General features: G+C 47.9%; 1 protein-coding gene across 1 annotated transcript in view; it reads left to right on the forward strand.

Moving 5' to 3' along the window:
• Apob (apolipoprotein B) overlaps positions 1-16,087 on the forward strand; it is a 37,709-nt gene that overhangs the window by 7,296 nt on the left and 14,326 nt on the right. The window contains exons 9-23 of the mRNA XM_003473159.3: positions 691-910; positions 1,574-1,801; positions 2,027-2,144; positions 2,247-2,393; positions 2,930-3,141; positions 3,410-3,647; positions 4,074-4,250; positions 5,576-5,767; positions 6,654-6,821; positions 7,288-7,499; positions 10,354-10,536; positions 11,203-11,324; positions 14,595-14,805; positions 15,374-15,549; positions 15,659-15,846. Of these exons, the coding sequence (XP_003473207.2) occupies positions 691-910; positions 1,574-1,801; positions 2,027-2,144; positions 2,247-2,393; positions 2,930-3,141; positions 3,410-3,647; positions 4,074-4,250; positions 5,576-5,767; positions 6,654-6,821; positions 7,288-7,499; positions 10,354-10,536; positions 11,203-11,324; positions 14,595-14,805; positions 15,374-15,549; positions 15,659-15,846 (2,792 nt within the window). The remainder of the gene's footprint in view (positions 1-690; positions 911-1,573; positions 1,802-2,026; positions 2,145-2,246; positions 2,394-2,929; positions 3,142-3,409; positions 3,648-4,073; positions 4,251-5,575; positions 5,768-6,653; positions 6,822-7,287; positions 7,500-10,353; positions 10,537-11,202; positions 11,325-14,594; positions 14,806-15,373; positions 15,550-15,658; positions 15,847-16,087) is intronic.

Below are 16,087 nucleotides of genomic sequence, written 5' to 3' on the forward strand. Positions count from 1 at the left end.
CCAAGAACTGGTCTTTAGAGCTAAAAGGGACTCCAGTGATTTTCACCCCGAATCAGATTGCATTTAATCTGTCAAAACTCTTTGTCCTGAGACTTCATTGTTCTCCTGTGGTGTCAGGCAGCAGAAGCCAAGGTCTTACACCTGTTCTGTGTGGCAGGAGATGACACAAGGGTAGCTCAGTGGCTGGAATCTCACCGGGAGGGCAGAGGGGGCCCGGTCTGAGGGAGGCAGGGGGTTGCTCAGTGCCCCTCTCCATGCTGGCTCTCATCCTCCCCCTGGCACAGGTCAGAGAAGGGTGGAGGGGCTGCAGAGAGGTCACCCCACCCAGTAAGCTGCTAGAAGGTTCCCTCAGGAGACCACTGAGCTGCCGTACTGGCAGCAGAGCCTCCTCTAGAGGGTCTCAGCAGAGGGTGATCCGACACCAGATTCCGAGCAGCTTGCACTGGATCCCGGAGAGTTCCTGGAAGACAACTTCCAAAGAGCATTACTTTTCTCCAGGCCTTTGATCTACCTCAGAGGATTCCAGCCCTCAGTCACTACAATGACTCGCGTTTTAAAAAGCCAAACGCCTAGTATGGCTGGTTTCTTCTCTTTTGCCCACTGTGGTGCCTCCCTGGCTTCCTTCCCCTTCCACAAAGACACAGCAGGAGGAAGCAGTGCTGTGTCCCTCTGACACTTTGCTCCCTCCAGGTGCCCTGAAGGTGGGGTTGGCCTTTGAGAACACCAAATCCACGTTCCTGCCAAAGCAGGCCGAAGCTGTTTTGAAGACCCTCCAGGAACTGAAAAAACTAACAGGCTTTGAGCCGCAGGTGCAGAGAGCAAATCTCTTCAGCAAGCTGGTCACCAACCTGAGAGGCCTCAGCAGCGAGGACATCACGTCGCTGCTGCCACGGCTGATCGAGGTATCCAGGTAGGACTTTGAGGGTCTCGGCTCAGGCTCCTAGATACCCCCAAGAAGCTGGCAGAACTTTGCAGTTAATTAGTGAATTCTTTGTGATATCTTCTGGGTAGACAAATATCAGCTGAGGTGCTTAGTGTTGCATGGGCAGAGACATACACACACTCACATACACACACACGTGCACATGTGTTCACACACAGACTGCATTGTAGCCAGACAAGTATTTGACGGGCGTGTTGTAATTCCTAGTTCTATTGTGGGTACCCTGAGAAGTTTAAGACGCAAAGAGCTTTGCACTCTCTGCATGTGTACAGGCTGGGTGGAGAAAGAACTCAGGCAAACAAAATCATGTCATCTCTAGGCACCAAATCTAAATGCAGTGAAGGTCACAGAGGAACCACAGGCAGGAAAGGACCTCACCAGTTTTGGCCAGACATGTCTTGACCCACAGATGGCAACCACAGTGCTCCTTCGGCTTCAGGTCCAGGGTTCCTTTAGCCTTCCCTAGCTGGAAGGGAAACCATCATGATTCTTAGCCTCTGAGTTGCATTTTGAAAAATAGTTGGGACTGTGAAAGGATGCCAGGAGGCGCTCTTGGACACAAGCACAGCTGGGGCAAACACGCATGTGCCTCAGAGATGCTCTCTATGTCTCTCTGTCCTCTCTCCCCAGCCCCATCACTTTGCAAGCCTTGATTCAGTGTGGCCAGCCCCAGTGCTACACCCACGTCCTTCAGTGGCTAAGAAGTGAGAAAGCTCACCCACTTCTGATAGACGTTGTAACCTACCTGGTGGCCCTGATCCCAGACCCCTCAGCACAGATGCTGCGCGAGACCTTCAACATAGCCAAGGAGCAGCTGAGCCGGGCCACCCTGTACGCGCTGAGCCACATGGTCAACAAGTAAGTCTCCCCAGGAGTGCTCCTCCTGGGACCAGGAAAAAAAGACATCGATGTCATGCACAGTGGCCTGCCTCCGCCTTGAATCCCTGGTGGTTACTCTTGCTCTGCTGGTGGTTCTGAGGGCGGGGGGAAATGCTGACTAAGAAGCCAGCATACCTAAGTTTGGACTTTAAGGGAAGCCTGAGTATGCATGCTAAGTGCTAATGCTCCTCTTTTATTCCATAGCTATTTTGAGACAACTCGTACACCAAACCAGGACCTGCGGGACATTGCTAATTACCTTCAGGAGCAGATCCAGGATGAATGCGCTGGGGATGAGGAACACACCTACTTGATTCTGAGGGTACCTTCCGTCTTTTGTACAACATGCATCATTGCAGAAATGTTCGCCCTGGATGCCCCTTCCTTCTCCTTCATTGTAATGGGTTCTGTTTCTTCAATGCAGGTCATCGGAAATATGGGTAGAACCTTGGACAACATAACACCAACCATCAAGTCTTCCATTCTGAGATGTATCGGAAGCTCAAAACCATCCATGCTGATTCAGAAAGCTGCTATCCAGGCCCTGCGGAAGATGCAACTTGGAGACGAGGTAAGTGACCCGGGTTTGGGGACGTGTGAGATCTAAAATTCATCCTCTGACTGACTTTGTTCTAATGTCTTCTAATGACAAATACCAAGTCCCTTGCTCGCCTGTCTCGCATCGCTCGGGCATGAGAGACATTATCAACCCTGCTGCTGCTCGCCATGCAGGGCATGAGGTTTCCGCCACCACATTAACCAGCACTATGATCTGGGAAAGCATGCTTGATTTTCCCCAGTGTCACGAAACTAGGATAGTGAAACTCCGCCTACTTTAGTTGGCAGAACCCCAGAGCTTTGGAAACTGCTTTACTTGTTAGCACAAACCCCACACACAATAGGTTGGAACAACTTTATCTTCACTTAGTGGCACAGCTTGATGGTAATTTGTGTATTTTAGCGCAATTGACTTCAGCAGATATTCCAAGGAGGTCTTCTGGGTTTCTCAAAGTAGCGCTGATTTACCACCAGGAAGAGCCGGCGGGCCGGGCGCGTTCTGGGTGCTCACTGAGGAAGAGGGGTAACGGCCTGCTCTTTTGGCCCTAGGCCCAGCAGCTCCTTCTCCAGACCTTCGTGGACAGCGCCTCTCCAGGGGACAAGCGACTGGCCGCCTACCTCACGCTGATGAAAAAGCCTTCCCAGTCTGACATCGGCAGACTCATCCAGCTTCTCCCACGAGAGGAGAACGAGCAAGTGAAGAACTTTGTGGTTTCTCACATTGCCAACATCTTGAGCTCAGAAGAGCTGTATATTGGAGGGTAAGTAGGCATAATTTCCCCCATCTGCCGCTGAGGGCCTGGGATGGGATTCCAGGCTTCCATTCTGTACAGGAAGTGCCCAAAGGGCTGTGTTCTCTTCCCAAGCAAAGACTTGTGAATATGAAGCAGACTCTGAACCAAAGTCTTGGGGTCAAACGAATCCCATGTGTCTCAGAGTGATTGGAAATTCGTACTTATTTGGAACATGAGAGACGATGAATAACAGTGTGTTTTGGCTCAAATAGTATTCATTCCTCTTTTCATCCAGTCTGAAAGCCTTAGTGAAAGAAGCTTTGAAGGATTCCCAACTTCCAACAATCATGGACTTCAGCAAATTTTCCCGGAACTATCAATTTTCCAAATCTGTTTCTCTTCCTTCACTTGACCCAGTCTCGGCCAAAATTGAAGGGAATCTTATATTTGATCCAAATAATTATCTCCCGAAAGAAAGCATGCTGAAAACAACCCTGACTGCCTTCGGATTCGCTTCAGCTGACCTCTTTGAGGTACGTGTGAGGCCGGAGTATGGAGCTCTTGGTCCTTTCCGAACAACACTATAAACAGTCAAGGAAGCACCCACTGGGTGGCCCCTACTACGTGGCGTGTGACTGTAGCTTCAGGACTCAGGAGGCTGAGACAAGCCTGTGCAATGTAAGGAGACCCCTATCTAAAAACAAAACCAAAACAGAAAGTCAAGAGAGCACGATTCCTCCTGGAGAAAGCTGGAATCATCAGGCAGCTCCTGCTGTAGCTTTGAGGTCTTCTCTCCTCGCTTCCTCTCTCTCCACTAGGGGTCATGCGAAGCATGCTAAGCTCAGCTCTTTCCTATAGTGTTTCCCAAGGGCTTGTTTAACTAAATGCATGGGAACGGGAGATTCATATACAACAACCAAAAACCCAGTGGCTTATTCTTGCCTGATTCTCTTCTTCAGATTGGCTTAGAAGGAAAAGGCTTCGAGCCAACGCTAGAAGCTCTTTTCGGGAAGCAAGGATTTTTCCCAGACAGCGTCAGCAAGGCTTTGTACTGGGTCAATGGTCAGGTCCCTGATGGCGTCTCCAAGGTCTTGGTGGACCACTTTGGCTATACCAAAGATGACAAACACGAGCAGGTATGTATTTGTTAAGGAAGGCTGTGGGTCCCGGTGAAAAAGAATTCTTTTCTATGCCTAGAAGCCATCGAAGTGCTGCCTACCTGAAATGATGGCTGTATCTGTATATTAAGCAGTCCTGTGGGCACGAGAGCCAGAGTTCTCCGCAGTCATGGGCTTCCCTGGAACTCAGGGTACCCAGGACCCAGATTTGCTAGGGGCACTTCAGGGAAATGATTTGAGTGTCAAGTCTGGGAATGGTTTTGAATTCTAACCTCATTGGCTACAAGTTGTGTGCTCGCAGACAAGCTGCCTGATATTTGTACCTGTTCCTGGATCCCCGAGTACCAGTGATAACCCATACCTTCCAAGGCTATTTAAAGACTACATGGAATAATGTATAAAATACTAGGCAGAGTACCCAACACAGGGACTGATTTTTCGATAAGCAGATACTATCATGAGTTTAAATTGGTATTTTTGTCATTCTTAACCTCTCTCTTTAGCTCTCATTCACATCAGTGTATTAGCTGATGGCCCCAAGTCCACTGTGAACCTAGCAATGGAACCCCCCAAGGAGCAGAGACGAGATGCTATAATCTAGAGCTTTTTATTCCTTAGTTTTTTGGTGCCCAAAGTGTGGTCTGGTGATCAGCTGTATGAGTGCCTCTTAGGAATGCAGGTCACCAGGCCCACACAGGACCTACCGAATCCGAACCCGCACTTTGATTAGACCCCAGGGGACTCGGGTCCGCCTTCAAAGTTGGGAAGCACCACAGTAACTTGCTGTTGGGGTCACTAGTGGTCCCCCCTCCCTGCTGCCTTCCTGGCCTCTACTTAAAACTGAGGATCTTTGAGCTGTTTAGGGTCTGTTGATCTCTTTTTCAATACATTGGATCAGTGTATCGGGTTCTTCACGTTTCTAAGCAAAACAGATTTTTTTCCCAAGCTTGTAGCTGATTTATGTAGCAGTTACATATTTTCAAGAAACCTCCAATTTAAGGAGAGAGGGCTGAGTAGGGGAGGAGTGCCACGTGTTTTCTGGTCTTGAGGAATTCTGGGGATACAGGCATCCTGGAGGATGGATTTCACCTTACTATTCCTACATTTTTTCCACACTAAGGGGAACTTTGAAAGCGCTATTGCCCCTGATAAGACAGGTTTCTTTCATCTCTGCTTAGACAAATTCTCTTTCAGTGAAAGGTGGAAGGAAGCTTGATCTTTGTGCCTGCTCTTCCCCCCACCTCAGATGTTTCTATCATAGCTGCAGTAGACAGACCCCACCTCAGGAATCTAAAGGTGTTAGAGCAAACAGCTCACGGGACATTTTATTACTCGAATCCCAGGACATGATAAATGGAATCATACCCATCGTCGACAAGCTGATTAAAGATTTGAAATCAAGAGACCTCCCAGAAGCCCGAGCTTACCTCCGTATCCTGGGCAAAGAGCTTAGCTTTTTCAGGCTTCAAGATCTTCGGCTCCTGGGGAGGCTGCTGCTGAGTGGGGTGCACGCTCTGCGGGGAATCCCCCAGATGGTGAGTGACCGAGGCCCCATCGTGGGCCTGTAGTTGGCTGCTCCTCTTCTTAGACTGCCCAGGTTCTTTTCAGGTCTAGTCATGCTGGTCAGAAAAGGTGCTTGAATTCCTTCAGAGACACTGATTTGTCTCAAACTCCAATGAAAATGATTCTTGACTCACAAGAAATGAAGCAATCCATAATGGTAGCTAGTTTAATAGCTTTCATTTGACCTAGAAAACAATGTTAAGTGTTTCTTCCACTACCTATGATGAAGGCTCCTTTTAATATTGAAATAAAATGATGATTATGAAGGAAAGTAATTGTCAAACTGTAGTCTACTACCAAAATATGTGTTATAACTTTGTTATTATAATTTACAAACAAGGGAGAAATACGGAAACATGCTCCCTATGATAAGATAACTAATGATGTTGACTTTGAGAAAACAAATCTCAAGTTACTTTATGGAAATGTTATTTTTTTTAAAAAAAAGCCAATCCATATGACTATTTACATCATTTCAGTAGCTCTTGGTTTCAAAGATTGATTTTACCATAAAATTATATACTTCAAGTAAACTCTTGTTTACATTCAGACTCAACACAATAGGAATTCAGCCATGCTGTACATGGTACTTAAATTTCAAAAAGCTCTGAGGTCCGACAGTGTTCCAAATGCCTTCTGAATCACCAGTTGAAAAGGATTCTACTATATTCAATCCAGAGTGATTTCTTATATCCCAGTGTATTGAAATCAGCATTAGTTAACTGATTTACCAAACCATTCAGGTAACTGGAATATGCTAATTCTCTCCTTTCTGGATAAAGACAAGACACCGTCTAAGTCTGGGAGTTGTCCTTGAACGAGGCTGACTCTAAGCGGGTCTCCCCTTTGGGTCTGCAGATTGGAGAGGCCCTTAGGGAAGGCTGGAGGAATGACTTGTTCCTTTACTACATCTTCATGGACAATACCTTCGAGCTCCCCACGGGAATGGGGTTACAGCTGCAAGTATCCTCATCTGGAGTCACCACCCTGGGGACCAAAGCTGGAGTAAAACTGGAAATGGCCAAAGTAAGACACCGTTTGCATCCATTGCAGACAAATCAGTGGTTGTCACTCTCCCTCCAGAGTGAGTTCCTTGTACGCATTTCTGAAGTGGGCTTCTAGTGCCAGAAAAAGGGTATCATCATTGCTAATTCTTATAAAAGGGTTAGCATCCCACCAGCATGCTCCAGCTCTCCACCTCCAGCTGGGCACGGCCGGGAAACAAGACCTCAGCTGATCTGCCAACCGCGCCCACTTCTGTCACTTTGTATCTGGTTATGCTTCCAGCTGACTGAGGCGCTTCCGAGTCCTGTTGAGTCTAGCTCTGGAGAAATGGGAATTTGGCTTTTTTTCCTCCCAATAACTTACAATGATGTTCCTGAGATACGAGTTATCCAGACATTTGCATTGTAAGATAGGAAAGCATGGCCGATCTGACCACCAAAGACTGAAATAGGCAACACAATGTAAGGGGTTATTTTCTGGCCTACAGATGCAAACTGACCTGGTGATGAGGCCCTCCGTGTCCGTGGAGTTTGTGACAAGTATAGGCATCATCATGCCAGATTTCGCACGGAGTGGGGTCCGAATGAATACCAACGTCTTCTGTGGGTCCAGCCTGGAGGCCCATGTGGCCTTGAAAGCTGGGGAGCTGAGGTTCATCGTTGTGTCTCCAAAGAGGCCCATCAAGCTGTTCAGCATCAGGTAATACTTTCAGCCAGGAGTTCCCGGTCAGTTTAAAAGAGAGCTGCGAATGCATCTGCAGAATCTGGCCAGGACAGAGAGCCCACTGAGATAACTCAGGTTCTCTGAGGACAGAGAGGAGGTCCTGGTTACCTTATTTTTAACCCAGACTCAGACCCACTAAATAATTACTTTTTCTTCTATTTTACACACATTGCTTAATTGGCAGAACATTATTTAATTAGCCTATATCATTTTGCATTGAAGCTTAATTAACACCTAGTCAATTATTACTACGTTGTAGGGTTTTTTTTTTTAAGAATGAACAATCTCTCCTAAAAGAAAAAAAAACCCACACAACGTACGCATTTCTGTGGTAAACGGTTCAGTGGATAAAGCATGAAACTCTCAGTCTCATGATTTGGGGGCCCAGCCTCATATGGAGAGGTCCTTTTTCAATGATAATCTCCACCCTTGATTCACCTAAGTCTCTCTGTTTCGGATGCTCCCGTTTGCTCATTCAGGGACAGTGTCTGTCCACCAGGAACAGTGTCTGTCCACCAGGAGCCCAGCATATTGAGTGAGATGCACGAGGTCCCTGGCTTTGCAGAGGTTAAATTTGCTGGCGAGAAAAGGGACATACATGGTAGCCGTGAAGGGAAGGCTGGGTGGGAGGAGCCACAAGGGTGCGTGAAGCTCTGTTCCGCGTAGCCTGTGGGTCCTGGGAAACAGTTTCCAAAACGCGACACTTGATCCGCTATAGAGGGCTGTTCCCTTATCCAAGCAGAAGAGAAGGGAACGAGCATCCCAGGCAGAGGGAAAAGCATGCATGAAGCAAAAAGAAACTGCTCAAGGAAGCGGGAGAAGTCGAGTAAAGGGTGCCAGGAGTTTAAACGAGAGATGGCCAGGAGAGGTGGCCCAATTCAGACCAGGCCCAGCCTGGAAAGCCACCCACAGGGATTCGGATCCTTCTGAAGGCAGAGAGGCTGGAACGGGAAGCATAATAAAATGTTCTGCTGTCTGAGAGGAGCTGGGCGGGCTGGAAGCAGGAAAGGGCGGAGAGGAAGCAAGGGGAGACCAGGTGGGCACTGCACAGAAACGTGGGTGAGAAGTGATGATGCCCACACTGGCGGGGAGAGGGCGGAGCGGCCGCTATAAACTGCGAGAGGCACAATCGTGGGTGCCTGGCGATTGTCTGCATCTGGGGACAGGGAAAAAGGGAGGGCACAGGACGCGCTGCCCTTCCCTGCAACAGGGGCCACAGAAGGAGAGAGTATGCCTCAGAGGAAGGTGGCAAACTCAGTTGAGCTGCCTTCAATGCCCTACAAAGCAACCGTGTAGAGCTATTTAAGTGGCAGTTCACCTCTGGATCGAGCCCAGTGAAGAGTGGTGAGCTCCCACACGGATTTGGGGGTCATCAGCGGGTAGAGGTGAGGTTGGTTTGCAGTAAGAGGCGAGTAATGAGGGCAGAAATGTGGGGAATATAAACATGTAAAGGGAGACAGAGAGTTAGCAGCGAGAGGTGTGAAGGAGGAGCGAGCCGAGAGGCACAAGGAAGGTGAAGGCCGTGGCAGGGGTCAGAGAAGCCACGAGAGCCAGAGGGCAGAGGACCACACGGCCAGGCGCATGCTGGCACTCGGGGCCCGGCCCACTGGCAAAGCTTGGTTTTAAAGCACCACCAACCATGAGGAAGCAATTGGGGGCAAGAAAATTACGTGTAAGGGAACACATCCTCAGAATTGTACTTACTAATTTTTTAAAGCACGTGTGGTACCCTACCATTTCCGAGGGTATGGGAAGAGAGCACCATAATCTTTTCAGAGTTAGAGACTCTGACATCTTAATCCGACCCTAAGTCAGAACACTTCTGCTGAACATTTCCGAGAGAACAAGAAGAAAGTGCCCCCGAAGAACCCTACAAAGGCAAATGACCTCTTGTGCGTGAGGGAGAAAGGAACGGGCTAGAAGGGAAGAGGGGGTGTGTGTTTGCACGTGTGTGTGTGTGTGTGTGTGTGTGTGTGTGTCAGAGAGAGCAAGCACGGGAAGAGAGCTAAGCACGTGTAATGCCGGCGAAGAGAAGCAGCAGTGAGAGCGTTAAGAGTTGATCAGCCGTCTGTGGTTGCAGCCACAGCTAAGACAGACAGCTCAGCAAGGCAAAATTTGCTCAGCTCTAGTTCCAGAGGTTTCCGTCCCCGACCTCCTGGTTCCACGGCTCAGGCCTAAAGTGAGGCAGGACATCACGACAGAAGGAGGAAGGCTGCAAATCTCACGGCAGCCAGGAGGGATGCAGGGAAGAGCCGGAGCGGGAAGGACCAGGGGAGGGTGCAGCCCCCAGGTGGTACCTCTGTGATCAGCTGGGTCCCACTGAACCCCACTCCTGTTTCTCCCACCTCCAGTGATGACAGTGATCTCATCAGTGGATTCACCCACTGGCAAAGTTAAACCCTCATGACCCGGTCACTTCCCGGGAGGCTCAGCAGCAGCCAGATCTTCAGAACAACAGGCCTCGTGGGGAAACCTAAGGAATCCCAGCCACGCAGAGAGAGGCCTCCTGTCACCTAATGCAGTCCCGGGGACAGTTAGCCACCATCTCCCAGCTTCTGTTTCCCTATAAAATGGGAAGACTGCCCCTACCATGGCGAGGGAGAGAGAGAAAAGTTCATAAAGACTCAGGGCAGTGTCAAAACGTAAAGGTCACTGGTTGTTGGTCACTGATGTTCTCTCTGCTATTTATTTCTTATAAATCAAGTAATCTGAGGTGGGTGTGCACAGAGAGGTACAGAGGAGGAGCAGAGGACAGGTCCACGGGGAGAAGCAGTGATGCTCATTTCAACTCCCGGCTTGAAGGTAACTCAGATCTTTCCTCCTCCACCAGCAACACATTGCATTTGGTTTCTACCACCAAGACAGAAGTGCTCCCACCCCTCATTGACGGCAAGCAGTCCTGGGTAAACTGCAGGCCTCTTATCCCTGGCCTCAACTTCTGCAGCACCGACGCCCCCTCCAATGCCAGCGCCACAGAGTCTGCCTCCTACTACCCGCTGACAGGGAACATCAGGTGAGGAGTGCTCGGTGCCCAGCCAACATCTGCTCACCTTCCACACACAGTCACCTGACGGCGCAGAGAGAAGTGACCTGTGGAATCAACCTGGGTCGCCATGCTTCTGGGCTTGTACCATTCTTCAGATGTCTAAAGCACTGGTCCTCTGGCCGTCCACTCTTTTCCTCACTTGAGATTACAGCAGGTTGCAGCTCGATCCTAATTCACTGTGAGAGTTTCTGAGTTTCCAGACCCATTGGTCTGAGGGTCTCAGGGTTCGCCCATGTGCTCAGCCTGCACCGTGCTTTGGGATTCCTCGTCTTCCATCCCCCACTCCTACCTCTCGTGCTCATCTGTACTGCTGTGCGTCTCCAGGAGCCCTGGACATCCCGGGATCATCCCTTGCCTTTTGCTTTTGGGGGAACTGATGGGAATCATCAAGCTCATTACTAGTTAAGGTTGAGAGAGAACATTAAAATAATGACTATATTTTTATTGCACTTAAGACTGAATTGCTTGGGGGATGTTATTACCACTATCCAAAGCTCCAATGTTGAGCCGGGGAGGATACAGCTCAGCAGCACAGTGCCTGCCTGGCAAGCTTAAGGTCTTGATTCCGATTCCAGTACCAAAAAAGAAAATAAAATGACTCTAACATTATGTGGTCTGTTGTGACATTTGTAGATATGGGCTGGAGCTGAGGCCCACCGGAGACGTAGAACAATATTCTGTGGGCGCCACCTACGAGCTCCAGAGAGAGGAAAATGCCCTAGTGGACAGACTGAAGTTTGCCATCCAGGCAGAAGGTAAGAATCCAGAACCAGGCTGTTCTGGCTCTGCCCTGAGTCCCTGGACCCCCAGGGAGAATACAGTTAACATAAAATACGTGTTGACGGAGTGCCCAGTGAGTGCCAGGCCTCAGAGCTGGGGCTAGACAGAGAGCAGTGGGCAGTCTCTGCTTCCACTGGAATTCACAGAAGCGACAACCAAGTCAACAGTCAGGACATCGGAGCAGAGCTGGGGTGCTTAGTGGGACCCAGGGAATGCTGGGAGAGGACCGCCAGGGAAACTGGGAATGACAAGAAGCATTATCCTGGGGAAGTAAAGGCAGGGAAGAGATGGGCGGCGACAAGAGTCGAGGAGTGGGGAAAGCGTGTTGCATGGGAAGGCCTGCGGCTGTGAGAACGCAGGGCTGCAGGGGTGCGGGGTGCGGATGGCTGAGGCAGGGAGACCAGGGATAGAAAACAGGACCAAAGGAGGAAGAGGATGGTGGGGAAAAGATGGTCTTATCAGCCAGGGAAGCACTTGGGTGTGTGTGTGTGTGTGTGTGTGTGTGTGTGTGTGTGTGTGTGTGCAAACCTATTATAAACTGCATTGCTACAGCCGTGAGTATGCATCTAGCCCTTTTCTGTGATGGTTTTAACTCTTTTGATAAGACACCTAGACATGGAATGCTGTTTTAATAACTATAACTTTATAATTTCAAGTCTGGAATTGTAATGTCATCTCCTTTGCTGTTATTACCAGGATCACTTTTGCTATTCTGGATCTCTTCTGATTCCATATAAATTTTAGAAGTGGTCAAGGAGTATAGCTCAGTAGAAATGACAAATAATGCTGGGAAAACTGTCTATGCATATGCAGACTATTCACTCTAGACCCTTACATCTCACAGTGCAACAAAATCCAACATTCACTCATGATAGGAACCCCGAGGAAAATACACAGAGAAGACACGATAGAGAGCTCATTGCAGCCTGTGTCTCTCCAGATAAGCCAGTGGCTTGTGGTGGTGGGGGTGGTGGGGATCGGTACTTCTTGTTTGCCAGCCCGTACCCTGAACGGGGCTGGCGTCTGGCTGTTCCCAGTCCACTGGTGGCCCATGCATCGTGCTGGTTCACGGACTGATTTGTGTGTGTTTCTTTTCTGTCCTGCTACCTGGGTGAATTTGCTTATCAATTCTAGGAGTCTTTTAGTGGCGTATTTTGGGTTTTGTAAGCAAAGGGTTATGTCACCTGCAGATAAAATATTTTGACTTCATCCTTTCTTACACAAGTCCCTATTGTGTCTTTCTTTCATCTGATTGTTTGGGAGAATATTCTGAGTAGATGATCTACTGAGATGATCATGTGACTTTGTTCTTGTGACTCTATGTGATGAGTTCCATTTAATGATTTGTGTGTGTTGAACCACCTCTGCATCCCTGGGAGGAGGCCTAGTTGGTCATGACGTTTGATCTTCATGATGATTTGTTGCACTGTGTTTGTTAGTATCTTGTCATGGGTTTTTGCATCTATGTCCATTAGGGAGATTGGTCCATATTTCTTTAGGTTAAATCCCTGTCTACTTTTTTTATTCAGGATGATGTTAGCTTCCAAGAATGATTTCAGAAGCACTTCTTTCCTCTCAATTTCATTAAAAAGTTTGAAGAATGTCAGTGTTAGGCCATCCTTGAAATTCTTGTAGAATCTGGCTATAAAGTTGTCAGGTTCTGGGCTTTTCTTGGTAGTTTTTAAATTATTACTGCTTCGGTCTCATCACCTGTTACTGGATTGTTCAAGATTTTGTTTTTGTCTTTCTGAGACAGGCTCTCACTATGTGGTTCAGCCTGGCCTTGGGCTCACTTTGTGGCCCAGACTGATCAAGATTTTAAAATCTTTTTGGTTCTGTTTTGGCAATTCATATGTATCTAGGAATCTCTCCATTTCTTCTGAGTTCTCTCATTGTTTGGCATATAAGTTCATAAAGCAGTTACCATAATTTTTTGGTTTTCAGTCATGTCCTTTGTAATTGTTTTTCACTTCTAATTGCAATAATTGTGCCTCTCTTTCCTTTTCTGGTAGATAAGGAAATGGTTTGTCTATTTTATTTATTCTTTCAAAGCAGCTCTTCAATTCATTGATTTTTTATATTGTTTTTAGTCTCCATTCCATTAATTTTTGCTCTGGTCTGTATAATTTCCATCCTTGTGCAAACTGTGGGTTTGTAATTCTTTTTGTTTTTCTAAGACTTTGAGGTGTGTCAGTCGGTTATTTATTTGGGCTTGTTCTATTTTTCTGGTGTGGTCATTGGCCATTCATGTCCTGGGTGTTGGTCTCTTCCTCAATCAGGTCAGCCTGTTAGTCGTTACCTCTGTTGCCCTATGCTGTGGGGAACGCAGGTCCTGGGCATGGCTTTCAATTCTGGGGCTCTTCAGATTCAGATTTGGGTCTCCAGTGGCCGTAGCACTGGCTGGGGAGGGTAGGAGCTTCCTGAGTCCTCCAGGCTGGGGCACAAGTCTTCAGCAGCAAGTCCCAGCACCCTAACCCTGTGACTATCCCTGTGGATGAAATAAGAAGCCACTTATTTCATGAGTTAATTTACATTTATGTTGAAGACAGAGCTTAGGGAGACAGGACAAGGACAAGGAGACAAGGACAGGAAAAACTAGTGAGTAGTTTATGGTAGCAATCCAGGCAGGATGCTTTGGTTAGAGTCACAGCAGAGGAGCCATGAGAAGTGGTCAGCTTGTGACCATGCTTAAAGATTAGCCCTGCACTCCTTGAACATGCTGACCATGCCTTATCTCAGAACCTTCGCACATCTGACCCTCCAGCTGGAGCACCCAGCACCCAGCACCCACCCCCAGCACCCAGCATGGCTCAGCTCCTCTTTTCCGATGGTCTCCATCCAGAGACCTTGGCAGAGGGAGCTTCTCTAACCACCAAAGATGAAATAGTACTTTTCAATTCATTCCCATCTTTTCTCCTCATATCTAGATTAATTTTTTCTTCCTAACATCCCTTGCCATATCACATGAATATTTGACTTGCGTATTGTGATTACTCCCACGCAAAGGTAAGCTCTACAAAGATAGACTCCTCTGTGCCTGGTGCGTGATAGACCATCAGTAAATACTAGAGAATCTTATGACTATATCAATAACCACAACATTAAAGAAGGAAAGTAAAATCCTGAACTGCGCCTGCACGCAAGCGCACTGAGTGCTCATGGTTTGCCTGCCTTTTCCTCTCCTCCCTTTTCCTAAACATCCCTTCTAAGCACGCCTTTCTTCCTTCTCTTACACACTCTTCCAGGGAAGAAGACAACCGAAGCTACTTTAGTGTTCAAGTATAACCGAAGGAGTAAGACCTTATCCAGCGAAATGCAAATTCCAGATCTTGACATTGACCTTGGCACCATCCTTAGGGTCACTGATGAGTCTTCCAACGATGAAAAGTCTTACAAACTCAACCTAGACTTTCAGAACAAGAAAATCACTGAAGTTGCATTCACGGGCCACGTAAGGTGAGGAAGGCTTGGGGGACCTGACCTGAACTGCAGGCCCTGCAGGACCTTCTCCTGTGTCCTCCAGCTTTAGATCCCATAATGCCAGGTGCATCTTCGCTCTGCGATTTGAGTAGCACAAGGAGCCTCCAGCGCCTTGACACAATCTGCACGTATTCCGTTGCATCGTCTACCATTTATTAGGTGCTTAACTACCTACTACCAACTATTAAGCTCAGTACATTAAAAATATCAATCTTCATGATAAACTTCAAGGTAGACATGATTTTTCTCTGTTATAGACCAGGAAACAGTAGCAAAAAGGGGTTTAATCATCTGATGAAGGCTGTTGAACTAGGAAATACACAGCAGGATTAAAATAGCTATCAAAATGTGTACAGACGTCCCCAAAAAGCACTGCACTTCTGCTCAGTATTGGCTTGAGAGGTTAATGGGCTTGATCTACCTGTGGTCACATCTATTCCTGTACATTGTTTTGTCACCAAAGGTGGAATTTCTAATTGTTGAGTCCTGTGAGCCCCCTTGAATGGATAAAACCATTGATCCCAGATGCTTGTCTTCCCAATAGTCATGACACGAATGGGGAAGGCAAAATCAAAGGCGTTATTTCCATACCCCGTTTGCAAGCCGAAGCCAGAAGTGAGATCTCAACCCACTGGTCCCCCACCAAGCTGCTGCTTCATATGGACTCCTCGGCGACAGCGTACGGCTCGGCCATTTCCAAGAGGGTGGTGTGGCGTTACGGTATGTGCCTCCGTCCCCCCATAAACGCTCCACAGGGAGCCGTCAGTGCAGAGCCACGATTACTGCTGACCTGGCACTGCTGACAGCTTCCCCACCTGTGCATTTTCAGATGATGAGAAGATCGAATTCCAGTGGAACACAGGAACCAATGTAGATACTAAAAAAGCGGCTGCCAGTTTCCCTGTGGACCCCTCTGATTATCTCAGAAGCCTGCATATGCATGCCAATAAACTGCTAGATCACAGGATTCCTCAAACAGGCATGACTTTCTCGGAGATGGGCTCCAAATTAATAGTAGTAAGTATGAATCAGTCAGAAAAAGGGACGGTTATAACTGCTAATTACATCCTCAACTCTCAGAGGAAGGAGACTGTCCAGAGATACATACAGCATGCTTCCTGGCCCTGGGGAATTCCTGGGAAGGAAGGAAACATTGTGTGTGCCTAGTTACCTGGTTAGTTACCAAATGAATACTACTAAACAGAAGCATTTGCTGTACCTAACAAACTAGAGGCTTCAAAGAAGCCTTTAGGACAAT

The sequence above is a fragment of the Cavia porcellus genome, unplaced genomic scaffold (assembly GCF_034190915.1).
Source record: "Cavia porcellus strain 051 isolate PalLab524CR breed Dunkin Hartley unplaced genomic scaffold, mCavPor4.1 scaffold_1, whole genome shotgun sequence".
Classification (NCBI taxonomy): Eukaryota; Metazoa; Chordata; class Mammalia; order Rodentia; family Caviidae; genus Cavia; species Cavia porcellus.